Genomic DNA, 15,859 nt, shown 5'->3' with positions numbered 1-15,859 from the left:
ACTGGTTGCCTCCCATATGTGCTCTGACCAGGGATCAAACTCGCAACCTAGGTACATGCCCCGACTGGGAATCGAACCTGCAACCTTTTGGTGTACGGACGACGCTCCAACCAACTGAGCCACTGGCCAGGGCTAATTACAACCTGTATCAAATTCAAATGGATAGACGTCCACCTCTGATTTTACTGCCCTAGACACTGCCACTGACAGACAGCAACGGTCAGCAAAGCAGCGATGACTCCGCACCAGTTAGTATTCAACTTCCTCCCAAGCACCGCTTCTCACGTGGACACAGAGGAATCAATGCCTTTTTATTACGGGATAGCTCTCCTTCATTACGATTTTATATTATTACGAATCACAACAATGGTGCAAATTGTTAGCTTGAAGAAACTGATAAAAAGCGGGCTCAGATTTAACTTTCTCCAATGAAAATGAAAACGAGTACTGCACTCCCGAAAATGGAGGCTGTCTGTTTAACAGCCCTGCACTCACAGTGGTGTGACGAGAAGTGTGCACGGATATTTGTCCACACTCGTAGCTACACTCATCCACAATGGCATACGAGGCCAAGAAACCACGAACGTAATCACCCTTTTAGTTCTCACCCAGAACAGAACCTTCTCGACTTTAAAGTTGCAGTTTTCACTTTCTTTTTTTTTTTTTTTTAAAGAAAATTACTCCCACCATAAATCTTACTGAATCAAAGGTTTAAGGCTCTGTCTCATCTGGTATCGCCTATCCAGAAAACCGCTGGAAGCGCAGGACGCGTTTCCAGTTAGCCTCTGAGGAGCGCTCTCCGTACTGGGGAGCCCGTGGCCATCTCTAAGAGCTCTCACGGGGAGGAGGCCTGGCTCACGGGGAACTGAGACCCACCCCCCCTCACCCGTCTCCTTCGGGCCTGGTCTGGCCAACCAACCCTCTGCAAGGCCTAGTCCCACCTTCCTGCAGCAGCCGCCCAAGACTGAGCATGGATTCTCTTCTCTCACATTCTATCTTTTTCTGGATAAATATCCTGTATGGGTCCTTGCCTACCTAGTCTTCTCCTCTGAAGAGTTCACATCCATCTTAAGATGCGGGGCCTGGGTTGGGCCACAGCGTCGCAGCTGAGGTCTGAGTGCATCCCTGCCCTGGACACAGTTCTCGCACGAACGTGGCTCAGTGCTGTGTTTACTGAAAATAGATGCTGACGCATCCAACTCTGCATCTAACCAACCCCCTGCATCTTCTTCAAGATTTCGGGCATCCTCCATCTTCTACTTATGTGATATTTTTAGGGGGGGAGGCAAAGGGCAGGAATTAAGTTTATCATTATTGTATTTCACCTCATTATTTCTATCCTATCTCTCTAGCCTGTCAGGATGCTTTTGAAGTGTTTTTCATCATCCAGCTTATGAAACTATCCCCTCTCAGCTGTGTGTCATTTGCAAACATAATAAACATTCTATTTATGTCTTTAACCAAGGTATGGGTGGCAATGTTGGGGGGAAAAAAACATCAGCAAACAGAAGACCCTGTTTCAGGGCTCCTATTATGTTTCTCTTCCTTGACTTAAAGATTTCTTGGGAGCCTATGAAATCTGCTGCTGAAAGTTATATACATGAAGTCAGTAGCATCACTCACTAGTAAATGATGTAAAAAAATGGACATAAGTAGGTCTGGTGAGATCTCTCCTTTGTGAGGCTCTGCTCGTTGCCAGTGGCCTTGACTTTCTTCTTGTCGGACTCGGACATGCAACAGCCGGCTCTAAAACTCCGATGGCTGCTGACAGTGACCACATTTCCCTTTCTAGATCAGTTCCCTTCGTTCCCTTCAGAAAGATCAGGCTTGTCCTTGCGATGACGTCTTCTCTTCCAGGCTTCTTCTGTGTCCCTTTTCCAGCCGTGCTCATCAGAGAGCTCGTGTGAAGGCAGGTTACTTTTCTAGACCTGCCTCCGCTCCTCCCGCGCGATCAGTTTCTGATTAGCCGCTGACCCGCCAGGCAACAACGTGGGGGCATCGGTCTCGCGGGGGTGGCAGAGCACAGCGGGGCACACGAGACAGCTGTTTGAAGTTCCACCTGTCTTTACAGATGAGTGTTCACAGAGCTGATGAGCGCACATGGATTCTTTCTCACTAAAATACAGCTCACTTTCAAAGGGAAACGTAAAAATGCTTCTTACCAGTCCTATGCCTACTAAATGATCCAACTGGAAGAAATACTGGCTTAAGCGGGTGGCCATGCCTCCCCAGGCACCCGCGGGACTTTTGCGGTCCTCACTTGGGCTGCAGGAACAGCATTTATCTCCGGGTGTCAGATCTCTTCCTAGCTTCTCCGTCATTCTGGAAGAGGCAGGAGTTACCAGGAAGCAGGGCCTAGCGCTCGGTATCACACGTCTCTCCTTCCAAATCCCAGCTCCACTGATGACGACCTTCGGGGGGCGGTGGCGCCTTGGCGCTGCTGGGGAACACCTGGCAGCGGTCAGAGATGTTTTTTGGTTGTCACAACTTGGAGGGGGCTACTTGTATCTAGTGGGTAGAGACCGTGGATGCTGCCAAACATCCTAGAGTGGACAGGACAGCCCACCCCCAACAGAGACCTCTGTGACCCCGAGTGTTGAGAGTGCTGCTTCAGGAAAACGACGTCAGCTTTCCGAGTCTCTGCTCCATCTTCCATACGGGGAGGGCGGCGGTGGTGTGCGGCAGCGCTGTGAGTGTCGTAGGGACGCTACAGTTAACACGCAGACCTCCAGGTGTGGCCCAACAAAGCCCGCATCAGAAAATGCTAGTTATCTGCTTCATTTACATCCAAGACATGGTGTTGGGTGCTTCCTAAGATGTTATCAGCGTACTGCTGAAGGAACAATGCATTTACTCCCCAAATATTTTTTGAGCACTTACTATATGCGAGGCTCTACAGCATACATTCTAAGTGAGTCTGCAAATGGATCAGTTTAAAATAAAGAAAACAATCCTCCTCTTCAGAGAGAGAACCACCTGCAAGCAGGCGTTGGTGTCCTTGGAGAACCCCGGCGCCCAAGGGTTCCGTGCTAACGAGAGGCAGGGCCTGCTTCAAATATCACCGGCCGGTTTGGTCTGAATGTCTGTGCCTCCCCCAAACCCATAGATTGAAATCCTAACCCCTGGTGGGATGACATTGGACGTGGAGCCTGTGGGAGGCGATTAGATCATGAGGGTGGAACACTTGTGAGTGAAATTAGTGCCCTTCTGAGAAGGAGGTGAGAGAGCTCGCTCCCCCTCTCTCCTCTGTACAACGAGAAGACGGCTGTCTGCGAACTGGGAAGCAGGTCCCCACCAGACCCCCCAGCAGGTCTATGGCCCCCTCACTGTGGACGTCCCAGCTCCAGGCTGCGGGCAGTTACTGTCTGCTCTCTAAGCCCCCAGCTGTGGCATTCTGTGACAGCAGCCTGAGACACTGTTCTGCCAGATTCCAAAGCCTACCTTTTTACCACTCTGCAATGACCAGGCACCTGCTTTAGAAAACCCGGACTGTGTGGTTCGCAAGGTGTGCAGACCTCCCCCGGGCGAACTCTCTTGACTGTGTTAGCGTCACCTCCATAGCCACTCCCCTCGGCACCATGCCTCTGTGACGGTGTGCCTCTAGTTTCTTTCCCCTTTCAGCCCGTGGCGATTCAACACTATTGACCTGCTCCTTGCTCGCAGACAGCGGGACTGTGAGACACTGTCTTGGTCTGTAGGGAGCTCATGGGCTGGTGCAGGCGTTGGTCACTGCCAGGTGTCATTGTTTGGGGACCCTCGGTAGCTTGCTTGCTCACTCACTCTCGTGTGCACAAGGCCACCTCCACCTGGGACTGTGGACCTCCTCACAGGGTACGTGTCCTTATGCGACTCATCGCCCCAGGCACAGCCAGTGCGCGTGCACAGCACAATTCCCCGCTGGTGCACAGAAAGCCCCAGCCCCGGGGCGCACTCCCGCATCTGAGGCTGCTGTGGTGCTTCTGGCCGGGCACAGCTCTGCAGCACAGTGGACCCTTAGATACCGAGGGCACTGCCCTTCTGACGTCACTCGCTTTGGACCTTGAAGGTCCAGGCTGCACTGCGTGTTGTACTTTCCCTGAAGTGTGAATTCCATCCCACGACCTGACATGGTGACGAACCAGATAGGGTCACTGACCACACTAGCGGTCCCCCAGCACTGCTGTCAGGCTCGACTCTGTGACCTTCGTGAAGCAACACAGTCCGCTGTTTCAGGTATGCTCGCGGTGGGCGTCACCCTAGCAAAGTCATGGGGAGATGTCTTCACGAGTCTCCTGGCGTCACAGTGCAGAGTTGGGTGGGGTCATTATGGCCACGAAGGAGCCCTTCAAGTTTTCAAGAATTCTTAACTGAACTGCGGGAACACACGTGGCGGCACGCAGATGCTCGCCAAGGTCTCAGGGTGTAACCCTTGTAAGGCCAGGCCTCTGCTGCCCCCAACAGCCACTTTCTGTTGCCAACTAATGACGTTACTTGACTTGCAGCTGCGGCCCTTCAGGAACCTGACCTTGAAGGACCAGCTCTTTTTCATCTGCCTAAGACCGTGGACTCTGGTCAAAGAGACCTAGCTTCGCAACTCGGCCCCTCCACATAGTTGAGTAACTTTGGCATTGACCTCCCTCAGCGTCAGTTTCCTCGTCTGTCAACTGAGGATAATAATTGTAGGTCTTGCTTCATCGGATTGTTGTGACATTTGGTTTTCACCCTTACACGTGTAAAATGTTAGCATGATGCCTAAAGCCTAGCAGGTGGTCAGTGAGGTTTAGCCAGCATTCCTTCTCCACTTCCACCCACCGACTGAGCGACTGTTCCCTGCCGCCCTGGCTCACCCCAAGTCCCTCCTTTCCTCCATGTACGGCTCTGCCTGCCTACTGTCTTGCCTGGTGTGTCCCTGGTTATAAGTCTGAGAGAACTCTTTGCTCTTGGCCTCTCTCTGGTGTGAAACATAGGGCTTATCCCTCAACTGGTCAACCTCTTCTGCCAAAGTTAGTTCCTTTCCTGTCTTTTTTCTCTTTTCATTTCTAAGTCAACCATCACAGAGATTAGAGCACAGAAGTTAGGAGCATACATATAGGTACCAACTGCGTGGGTTCAAGTTCGGGTTCCACCTATGAAGTAGGTGGCCTTGGGCAAGTTATTTAACCTCACTGTGCCTCAGTTTTGCCATCTGTAAAGTATAGATAATAATTTTTATTATCTCAAGGAATTGCCCCAGAGATTAAAGGAATTCATATTCTGAAAGTGCTTAAAATGGAGCTTGGCCTGCAATCAGTCCGATAGGAGTGTATATTACATGGGTGTTTTTATTACAGCCTGGGTTTCCTGTTCTCTCATCTGCTCCTTTCACCCCCATGGACACAGAGCCACCCCCTGGCCAGCACCCTGTCCACCATCTCAGTGTTTCCATTGTGGGTTCATAATATACGTCTCATAGTAAAAAAAAAAAAAAAAAAAAAAGTCCACTGGCTTTACCTTACTCATTTAAAAATACTTAGTCAATCATATCAATATTTTAGTCTAGATTGCACTGATCGATCGTAAAGAAAAGGGCAAGGATGACTCATAAAATCACAATCACACACAAGGGGGCTGTTCTGTTACAACTGTCCAATTCCTACTGGCCTTCTAATCTGCAAATAGAATCAGGCGAGCTATTCTCAGGAGTGAGAGGAAGAAAGAACCAGGCTCTTGTGCTTCGAGTAAGGAAAAGTTAACTTAAATATTTAGCAGGCAGAGGTCTTTAAGAAACCAATGCGCGATTTTCACCTGAAGAAGCCAGGAGCTGACAATGGCCTTCACCTGAGTTTTAGTTTTCGCCACACACGAAATAACACTGCTTCCAACACCATCGTTGGCTCGCATGCCCCAACCACCAGCCACAGTCGGTTCCAAGGGGAATGAGCAGCGTAGAGTACAGGGGGCCAACAATCTGCCCCAAGTTCTTACCTATAACTTTCCCCAGGAAGAGCGCCTTGGGAGAGTTGAACAGCGTGTCAGACGAGCTGGGCAGGTGGTAACTCACAGAAGGGTAGTGATCCAGCTGCGGGAAGAAACCAAGAGGCGATTTTAGAAGGATGTCCCTGTCCTGGGATCACATTCTCTGGGGGCGGGGATGACATCACTCCTGCAACCTTGGTTTCGGGGTATCTTATTTCATCAGTGCGACTGAGGTCCCGGCCTGAGGAAGCGGGAAGCCTGAGTATTCCTCCGCCATGGTTATTTGAAAACAACGTGAACTTGGTAAGTGAAGGCTCTTTCCAACTGCCCTCCAGTTTATGCCCATTTTCTGTGGGTGACTCTCCTGCTGGATTGAGATGCTTGTTCATTTTATTGGGATAAAATCTGCTCGATCCTATCTCCAGGACTGACCTGAGACAGAAAAGGCTACATCTCTAAGGATGAATTTTGTTTAGGACCCTCTTCCTGCCCTGCTTCCTGCACCTTTTTGTACCACCAGCGTCTAGACCGATGTTAATCTTCAGAGCATATGTATATATTCAAATATGAATATGAGTGTATATCTTATATATGAATATATATATATATTCAAATGCTGGGGTGTGGGTTGGGTAAGTGTACAGTTTTCTAACTTATCAAAATGAGGGTAATTTCTCCTTTCTGCCTCAGGGCAGGGACGTCACAGCCTGAAGGCACCCCCAGAAGCAGAGCTGTCCTTTCAGAGCTGAGGGAGGGGAGAGGAAGCCAGTGGAAACGGCCCACGTGAACAGCCGTGGGAGCAACGCACATTTCTCACTGGTCACTCCCCACAAGTGAAGTGCGAACAGGGCTCTCCCAGAACCACGGGACTTGTCCTCTGTGTTCCTACAGGGCTTTTCCTGCCTTCGCTGACCTAAAAACCAATCCAGTCCAGTTGTGTTTCCCCAGCAGGTGAGCCCCTGGAACCTCCTGTGCTGCTTTGTATCCACCTGTGAAAACCTCTCTTGTAATCCCTCCTTCTTTTTGGAGTGAGTCTGCCGCTTGCGGAGGTGAGCCTCAGGAAGGTTGCGCATGGAAGCACCCCTGAGTCACTGCCCAGCGCGGGCTTTCCAGAGAACTGTGCACAAGGAGCTTCTTTCTGAAGCTGGCAGTGCAGACTCCAGGAACAAGATGCACTCCCAGGTCCCGGCTTGCAAGGGCCGAGGCCAAGGTGGGCAAAGCTGCAGGAAGCCCGCCTGCCTGGGGACAGAGGGTGGCAGGAAAGAGTGGGAGGAAGGGAGCTAATCTCCCTCCCACATTGAGAAGAAGCTGCTCTGAGGAGTGATCGTAATCATTAATGACCAGCTACACCTGGATCTTGACACTGTTTACTAGAAACCTAGAGGGCAATGGGCAAGTCAAGGTGAAGAGTCAGAGTCATCCGTCACATCTCAGGAATGGGGGAGTTCTGACGTGCAGAGCTGTGAGTTTTCGTGCCTGGGTATCTGGTAATACTGTAACAAAAGTCCAAAAAGCACCATTAAAGTAACATGGGCATGTTTGACTACAATTTTGAAAAGTTAAAAAAATAATTTCCAGTGCGTCATTAATGAAACATTCATTCTGTCCAGAGAATCTTAAATATTTGAAATCTCATAAAGTTGTTTCTCTGGAGCAAAAGCAACAGTTTTTGCTGCTAAATTTTAGGAGCTGCTTTGGCTCCATCTAGTGGCAGTCATGGGTAACTGCTGCTGTCCCTCCACCCATTTCTAGTATTACCTGTTGTCAAAAAACTAACTGCAAAAGGCAGATTTCACTAACAGACAATTCTACAATGTTTCAGAGTGATGACCTCCCGTTAAGTACTCCTTATAATCAAATCTATCCTGTTAAAGAACTTAAAAATGATACAAACAATCTATGTTCAGTACGGAAAAATAATAGACTTGCAGAAAAACAGCGGGTGGTAATTAATGCTAATTTTCTAACGTGCATTCTTTCAATTTTGGATGGTGCCCGACTACCCAGACTGCTTCGCACTCACTTTTCGTTGTTGATGCTGTGTTGTAAAGCTCCTTCTGTGCCAGTGCGTATGTGACTCCAACATCATTTGAAACGAACGCTTGGTTCTCCCTGCTGTGAATATTTAGCCCATGTTCTTTAAAAAACATCGAATGTCTATGTGTGGACTTTGAGATTTCTTGTGCCATTGGGCCCAGTACAGCGCTGAGCACAGGGCGGGTCCTCAGTAAAAACGTGCTCACAGTCGTGAGCCGGGTCTCCCAGCAGCGGGCACGGCCGTGAGGTCGGCCCTCAAGATGCAGCCCGGCCTACCAGGTGGGAATACCTTCCTATTCCCAAACTGCCCCTTCGGGGCCTGACCAGACAGCCTTGGCCTTGGGAGGCTGTTTTATGTTATTTGTGCTGAGCTCGCAGTAAAATAAAATCCCTAGCTGGTCTCCAAAGGCTGCTTTCAGCTCTTCCCCTTCCTCCCTTCATGCAGTTGGTGATCCCAAAACTAAAATGTACATTTATTTCTATTACATTTTTTCCAGCAAAAGTTTTTGAACCTGGATGCTGCCATCTGACATATTCATAATCCTGCCTGGTTTTCATTTACCTATGAATATCCTGGACACTCCCAAGTCCTCCTTCCTTCGTGAAGTCATGAATTAAAAAACGCTGAACAAGAATCTAAATGGGCAACGATAATACAATTCTAACCCAAATTACCTGTTCAGTTAGGAAACTTTTGTGACAAGGACGATGAAGAGCACCACAAAGGCTGAAGGCGGGAAGAATCTAGCCTTTAACATCCACAAGGGTGGTGCCCTCGTGCCCGAGGAAGTGCTGAGTAAAGCAGGCTGTACCGCGGAGGACGAGCTGAGAGAAAACTGGGAGTCTGGCCCACTGTTTCCCTCGAGCGGGGCTGAGAATCTGTGCTCCTTACTCTTTCTGTCTCCAGCTCCTTCCTGCTTTGGGCCCAAGGTGGACAGGGTGGGGCGGGGAGTGGGATTGTGGGGAAAGGCTGAGTTCAAGTGCAAAGGATGTTGGGAAAGGAAAAGCAGCTCTGGGACAGGGCAGTGTGATTAAATTAAGGCTGTTGCGATAAAGAGATTATCCTGCGTGACCTGGGCTGTGCTATGAAATGCAGGTGCCCGCGAGATGCTGAGAAAGGCGAGCCCACAGGTGCTCTTCTCAGAGCCTCATGAGGAGCGGTGCCCACACCTGTTCCTCGGCAGGGTAGTGCTGACTTTGGAAGTCGGGCCTTGAGAAATGTAAAATAAACAGGTGGTGTTTTAAGCCCCTAAGTTTGTGGTACTTTGTTACAGCAGCAACAGAAAAATAATACACGAAATTAAAAAAAAAACAAACCTGTGCAACTCATGACCAGGCACCCACTTCTCCCAGATCATTTCTCTGCTACAACTCTCACCTTGTTCCACTTTTCCCGCCTCCCAGGTACAAATACAGACGTCCCCAGTGGCTGAGTCCGCCCTGTTCTCCGAGAGCACCCAGTCCGGAAGGAAGCCCTGCTCTCTCGCATTACCTGACACAGGCCCACCCCTGAAATAAGCTCCTCCCCAGCACTGTCCCTGGGATGTGAGTCTGGGTCAATTATCAGTTGATTGCCTCCTGGCTCCGTGGGCAAGCCTGCGCCCTTCAATAGATGCTCTACGGTAGCATGAATTCCTCTCCTCTCTTTTAAAATGAGCACAGTGTTAAGCTTTCTCAGTAGAGGGCACCAGAGGAACACTGTAGGAGGAAGGGGCTTCTGTCCATTGCCAGCTTGAAGGAGGGAGGGTGGCAGGGGCTCTGCCTAGAGTGGGAGGACATCCTGTGGAGCCTGCCTGTGATCCCTGGGGCCCTAGAGCCTGGCGACAAGCCCTCTCGACTGGAAACCAGAGCCCCTGTGCAGCCCCCATGCGGCCTGCGTGCTCCAAAGGCCTCCTGCCTCCCGCTGTGCGCGCACACATGTGCACACACACGAACATGCATGTGCTCACACACATGCGCACACAGGTGCCGAGCTCCTGCTTCCCCACCTGCACCCTGAAGGGCAGCCTTTTGCTGGCCCAGCAACCCCAGACTGGCTCCAGCCTGGCCACCCCGGAACCCCTGTGGTGGGCAGAACCACCAGCACCCTTCTGTGGTCCTCGGGTGGGTGCGCCCCCTCTCAGGGGTGCCCCTAGAGGGCTCCCAGGGGCTTCCTTAGGTCCTGGAGTTTTCCTTCATCACAGTTAATCCTCACACCTACCACCCCCTGTTTCCCCTACGGTGTGCTTTGTCTCCTGATCCGACCCAGGCAGGAAAAGAGGAAGCATGTGCTGAGCACTGCTGTGTGCAAAGCTGTGCCAGGCTTTTCGTGTCCTATTTCACGGGTTCTGTGTAGCAGTTCTCCGCTGTACCAGACAAAACGGGTCCCACGTCAGAGGGAGTAAGTGGCAGAATCTGCTGACCTGGCTCCACCTGGCTCCACGGGGGCAGTCCCTGCACCTGCCCAGCCTGGCCCAGCCAGCTCCACTGGGGAGGGGGACAGTCAGCTGCATGAGAAATACTGACATTTAAACTCCAAAACGCATTCACTCAGGCAAGGCAAGGCGAGCTCAACCTGAAAAGCCTACAGACATGTCATGCTGTGTCACCTCTCTTGTGTTGCCATGGCGAAGTGCACTCATTTCAAGGTAATTTCTTTGGGGGCCCAGTGAGCTATGTGGCTGCACGTTTAGCTGGGGCCACCCCACAGGCAGCTGAGTCGGTCCGAGCCTGTGCATTAGAGGCTCCTTAAAGTCAAAGATGGCACTCTGTGTGCCCCAGGGCACCCTCAAGGGGATGCTGACTTGTCCGGCAGACACCACGAAATCATGAGAAGCACCCTGACTCGGGCTGGGGCTCCCGTCTTACACCCTGAACCCAGAGCTTCAATGTCCATTCAGGTATTACTTTGTGATTTCAGTTCATTTCCGTTTGAAAGCCACAGTTGGCCTCGGTGGCGTTCGAAAGGACTTCATCAGTCTGGGTACGTTCGGGGGTGAGGAGGAGAATGTGGGGAAGGCACAAAGAAAGACCCAAGCAGAGAGAGTGATGTCACACCTGGGAGGGGCCCGGCCCCTGAGGGGAAGGGGTTAACTGAGGATGACCCGACCCTTCTTGAAAAGAGACGATCTCCACTATGGAGTAGTTAGTTCTTTGGAAAAACCCACAGCCCAGCAGCTTCAGGTCTGGGGGAATGCTGTGGACCGGCCTGACGACCTCGAAGAGTCTGTCTTCCCAGCACTTGACATTCTCTGGTTGTTAGTTAAACATTCCGATGGGAACGAGGACTTCTGCAGTGAGGGGGGAGGGGCCCACAGTCCTCTGAACCTGAACAGAAAGCCAGCAAACCAGCTACTTGCTCCGAGGACTTTTTGCACCTGTTGGCTGGGCAGGACCTGCACTCTGGATGTCCCTGAGGGAATCACTGGTGTCCGAACAGACCTGAAGCCGGGGACCAGTGAGGGCATTCCCACTGCTCTGGCCGCCGGGGCCCCGAACTTGCTGGTTGTTTTCATGAAGAGCGGCACACGGGCGGGAGAGCTCAGTGCTCACCAGGAACCAGCACAGGCTGTGAAGTTGGGCCGGACTAGAGGCCACCTTCAGACCTTCTGCAGCTCTTGAAACACAGATCCTCGATGATTCAAATGCTGTGCAATCAGCCAAGTCTCTCGGCGTCAGTTCTCAAATAAAAAAGCATGCCTCAGCGTGGGAACCAGCTGAAGTATGCAGAAGCTGCAGGCTTACTCTGAACTCGCTGTACGATGGGGAAGAGGGCTGAAATTTTACACTGATTAGTGCTTTTTTCTCATAGTTACATGACTGATAACAGATCATTAAAAAATGCTATGGATTAAGTAAAATTTCAGATCCTGTAATGTGTGTGTGGGGGATACAAGGGGAGAGGAAGTTTTTGAACTGGAAAGAGAAAGGGGGCCTGAGGTTTCTTGCCTCCTTTCCAAATCCCTAATTTTAGGTGATACTTGGGGTTCACTCAGAGACAGGGAATTTGGAACATGCCACCTTGACGGGTGTTTTACTCCCAGTCGATGAGTAGATGCCAAAGCAAAGAGACATTAGGGAAGAAAAACAAAGACCAGCCCATCTCGGCGTTACCCATCTCTCCCTGTTCCTTCCCACCGGAAACTCCTGTGGACTTCACAAGAGACCACAGCTTTCTCTCTCACCCTAATCTCCATTCCACCTAGGGGTCTGCTGCTGGGGGTCCCCGCAAGCCTCAGGCCACTCACCACTGACAACTGGAAAGGGCAGGAGCCCACCCAGCGTCGGGGTGAACTCACCTAGATGTTTCCACCCCTTCCTGACTCCAGCTCCCTTGTCCTCCTTCACGCAGAGGACACAGGATGAACTTACATGAGGGTGGGGATAAACTTGTTCACTGGGGCCTGCTACCAGTTACGGGGCTGCAGCCTGTTCCCTCCCATCCTCTGGCGGGACAGTGACTGTGAGGACAAGGACTGTGCCCCTTGCCCTCTCCGCCTGCTCATTGAACTGTGAGCTGTGGGCTGTGCAGGCCAACAGGAAGTACATGGGATGTCGGAGCCCGGGGACAGCGCCCCACCTTTGGGCTCTGGGCTGTTGCTTCTCGGCAGCGTTATCTAGCACACCGCCCGGTCCACCGAGGACCCACACGGAATGGGCCTGCACCATCCTAGGGGCATACTTAACAATCTTCACAACTCTCAGAGGAGCTATCACTGGCCAAGCCAGGCTGATGTGTGTGTGCACGCGTGTGTGAAGACGTGGACACCCTAGCTTTCCTTCCGCCAGAACGTCTGGTCCAGAGGGCAGCTCCATGGACGGTCCAACCGTCAGAAGCCCCCAGAGGGTCGCACAGCTGCCCGGTCGGGGTGAGGAAGCCTGACTCCGTACTAAAGACCGAGTCGAGGGAGATGCACTGGTGGCTGATTAGGGGCCCTGGGTGTTGACGGTTGACGTTCTGAGACACTCCCACTGCTGCAGCAGCTCTGAGTTTGGCATAACCCACTGCTGGGACCGCAGAGCTGAGACCCACAGGGGCATCCTTGGGGGGGCCAGCATGCCAGCCTCTTACGCTGCCTGGCCATAGGGCATGCCAGGTCCAAGAGCAACCAAGGATGCAGCCAGAGGTTGCCATCTGGGACGTCAGGCTGTCGTCCACCTCAGTTTGTTTTGGGGCCGATGCTGCTCATAAACCCTATTGACTGATAGAGATATTTAAGGGAAAGAAAGAGCCCGAGAAACGCTCTACCCTGTCACAGAGCCGAGCGTGGGAGATGGCCAAGCTTCATACCTGGGTTAGTAATGGAGGGGCTGAGCGGGTTGCATGGCATACACCCCATGAACGGGAAGCAGTGCCCTGACCGGGAATCGACCTGTGCCAACCAACGGGGCCACACCAGCCAGGAAGCCTTCTCCGAACAAGCCCTGTCTCTGCCATGTGTATTTATGGGTTGGCCAATTTGGCTCCTGACGTTCAGCACTGAGCAGATGCTTATACAAAGGTCAGGTTCAGTTGGGAAGGCTCAAGCAAGGAGAAGCCTTAGAAACAGATAGTTTATCACTCCCCCCCACCCCTCGCCCCTGCCACAAATGGAGAAGAGGAAGTGAGGTCCCAGGGAAAGTTAGTGACCTGCCCAAGTTCACAGACTGGATGTGGTAGCACTGGCCTTGAGCCAATATTAAACTCCAAGAGATGTTCTTTTCCAGAAATGCTAAGGCTCGATAAATAACGGATTGCAGAGACAGATCTTTCTTTGCTGTGTTTGTACATTACTCCTCCTTCGGAGATGTCAGGAGGTTTCGCATGCGGCTTGATAAGCAGTTTTAAAGTGAGAGGTGTTTCAAGTAGTCCCTCCTCTCGTCATGGGGCCTGGGGATTATGGTAATGCAATCAGTGTGCTTCATCTCCCCTCCGGTCTGCGCAGCTGAAATCCTGCCGCACGATGCAGTTAAAGGAGCTAGCGAGCCCCTTAGGTGATTTATGTTGTAGTATATGAAAAGTTTCTCACAACAGTACAAAGGGAAAAAATAGCTTTCAAATGGCGATCCGCTTTCCCTGGTCTAATCCTCCACCTACTGGAGAAACACGGAATACTACTTAAGGCACGAAGTGTTTTCAAAAACTGATTTTGTGTCAATAAATCGTGTAATTTTTATAAATTTCAGTGAATGAGAGAAGTTCGCATTTCATAGATGAAATAGTGTTAACTTTGAAGGCTTTTATAGCAGAACAGCCCAAATACTATAAAATTTTTTTCAAAGAATCTGGTCGGAAAATACTTAGGACTTTCAGGTTTGTGTTGTGACTTGTACATGAGAGTGCAAAAAATGAGTATAAAGCATGAAAAAGTAACATGTGAACCAGCTCTCCTATTTGTACCTCTAATTGCGTTCCTAGAGATCTAGGATGAACAGAGCTCATGGCTTTACACACTTTCATACTTAAAATCACTTCAACAACCATCGAATCTAATCATCACACATAGTAGGTGGTTTAGATAATAATGAACACAATTAGTACCAATTAAATCCTCTCACATGACCTATTCTCCTGAAGAGCTCAAGGCAAACACATTTTGCTAAACTGTAAAAAGACTGTCCTGGAATAAGGGAAAACCAACTAAACGGACAGAAAAAGGGAGGATGAAAACAAACTGCGTGAAAAATAAAATCGGAAATGGTCAATTTTGAGAACAGGTACTAATGAACATATACGATGTTGCCGAAATCACACAATGTTACAGCAACGTGTCGGGAGTCACATGAAGAGAGACACGTGGGTGAGAAACACTACAGGCGGCGCAAGTGTGACTGAGCCTCTTCTTTCTGCTCGGTGTTTGTCAGCCTCTGTCACCTTGGTGTGCCCAGCACATTGTCAGGGGCTGCTTCAATCTGGTCCCCGCGAGCCCCTGGGTGAGTGGCGTGGGGGAAGGACAGTGACGCGTTAGGAAGCGGCCGGTCAGTGAGCCTGCAGACAGGGAGAGGCCGTGGTCTGGCGTGTGCCTGTCACCGAGGTCGTGCTGTCTAACTGCGGAGGGTGGGACTGGTCAGCGGGGAAGCGGGTGGCCCCTCGGATCGTCAGCTTTCAACACGGGGACCCCGCTGTGACGAGTCCCGATATGAGGACTTCACTGGGAGATGAGTCCCTCACAGACACAGTGAAGTCTTGGGACGTGAGCAGGTTGCTGGCCTGTGCTGATGTGGACTCCTGAGAAGGGTGGGTGTGCCTGTCCAGCGGTGTGGCCACCCCTCCGGCCACCCTGAGAAGAGGAGAATGAGGACCCCGGGGTGGCCTGACTGCTGAGGAGGTGTCCCCATAGCTATGACCCCTCCGACCACATCTCCTTCCAGGCAGCCGCCTTTCAGTAAACGACACGACTGTTATACCTCCTAACCGGGCCTGCAGCTAAGCCAGGCATGTTCCCGCCGGGCCTGGGTGCCTACACTCGTCTTGGAAACAAGGCTCACCACACAGTTAGAGAACACTGTTATAGAAGGACCTATTACAACTGCATGCAAATCATCTCTCTGAATTCTAACACGTATGACACGGAGAACCACCACCATCGTGGTTCAAGTATGTAGACTGGCGGAGTGGAGCAGTTTGAGGAGGAACACGTACGGGTATCAGTTCTCTCGGGCATTAAGGGCCTGGCTGGTCCTCAGGATGTGTTCTGGGGAGAAGGGACAGGTGACAAGGGAAGGCAGTGGAGGAAGCTGGACTGGGGAGGGCTTGGGATGCCAGGTGCCAAGTTTGGGCTGGATCCCAACATGGCCGGGGTCATAGTTTGTAAAAATTACTCTGGTGCAGTACACCCCCAACTTCTTGTCTGTCGTCTCAGTTTCTTCTTGAGGAGGCCAAGTTCGGGTGTTGTGTTGGCCGAGCACCTGATTGCTCTGGGCCTACAAG

The 15,859-nt window shown here is 51.2% G+C and overlaps 1 protein-coding gene across 1 annotated transcript in view; it reads right to left on the bottom strand.

The window, feature by feature from the left end:
• CNTNAP2 (contactin associated protein 2) overlaps positions 1 to 15,859 on the bottom strand; it is a 1,617,197-nt gene that overhangs the window by 84,755 nt on the left and 1,516,583 nt on the right. Inside the window, exon 21 of the mRNA XM_053926665.1 lies at positions 5,944 to 6,037. Coding sequence (XP_053782640.1) covers positions 5,944 to 6,037 — 94 coding nt within the window. The remainder of the gene's footprint in view (positions 1 to 5,943; positions 6,038 to 15,859) is intronic.

The sequence above is a fragment of the Desmodus rotundus genome, chromosome 6 (assembly GCF_022682495.2).
Source record: "Desmodus rotundus isolate HL8 chromosome 6, HLdesRot8A.1, whole genome shotgun sequence".
Lineage (NCBI taxonomy): Eukaryota > Metazoa > Chordata > Mammalia > Chiroptera > Phyllostomidae > Desmodus > Desmodus rotundus.
The sequence above is the reverse complement of the archived record's forward strand: the minus strand, read 5'-3'. Positions and strand labels throughout refer to the sequence as shown.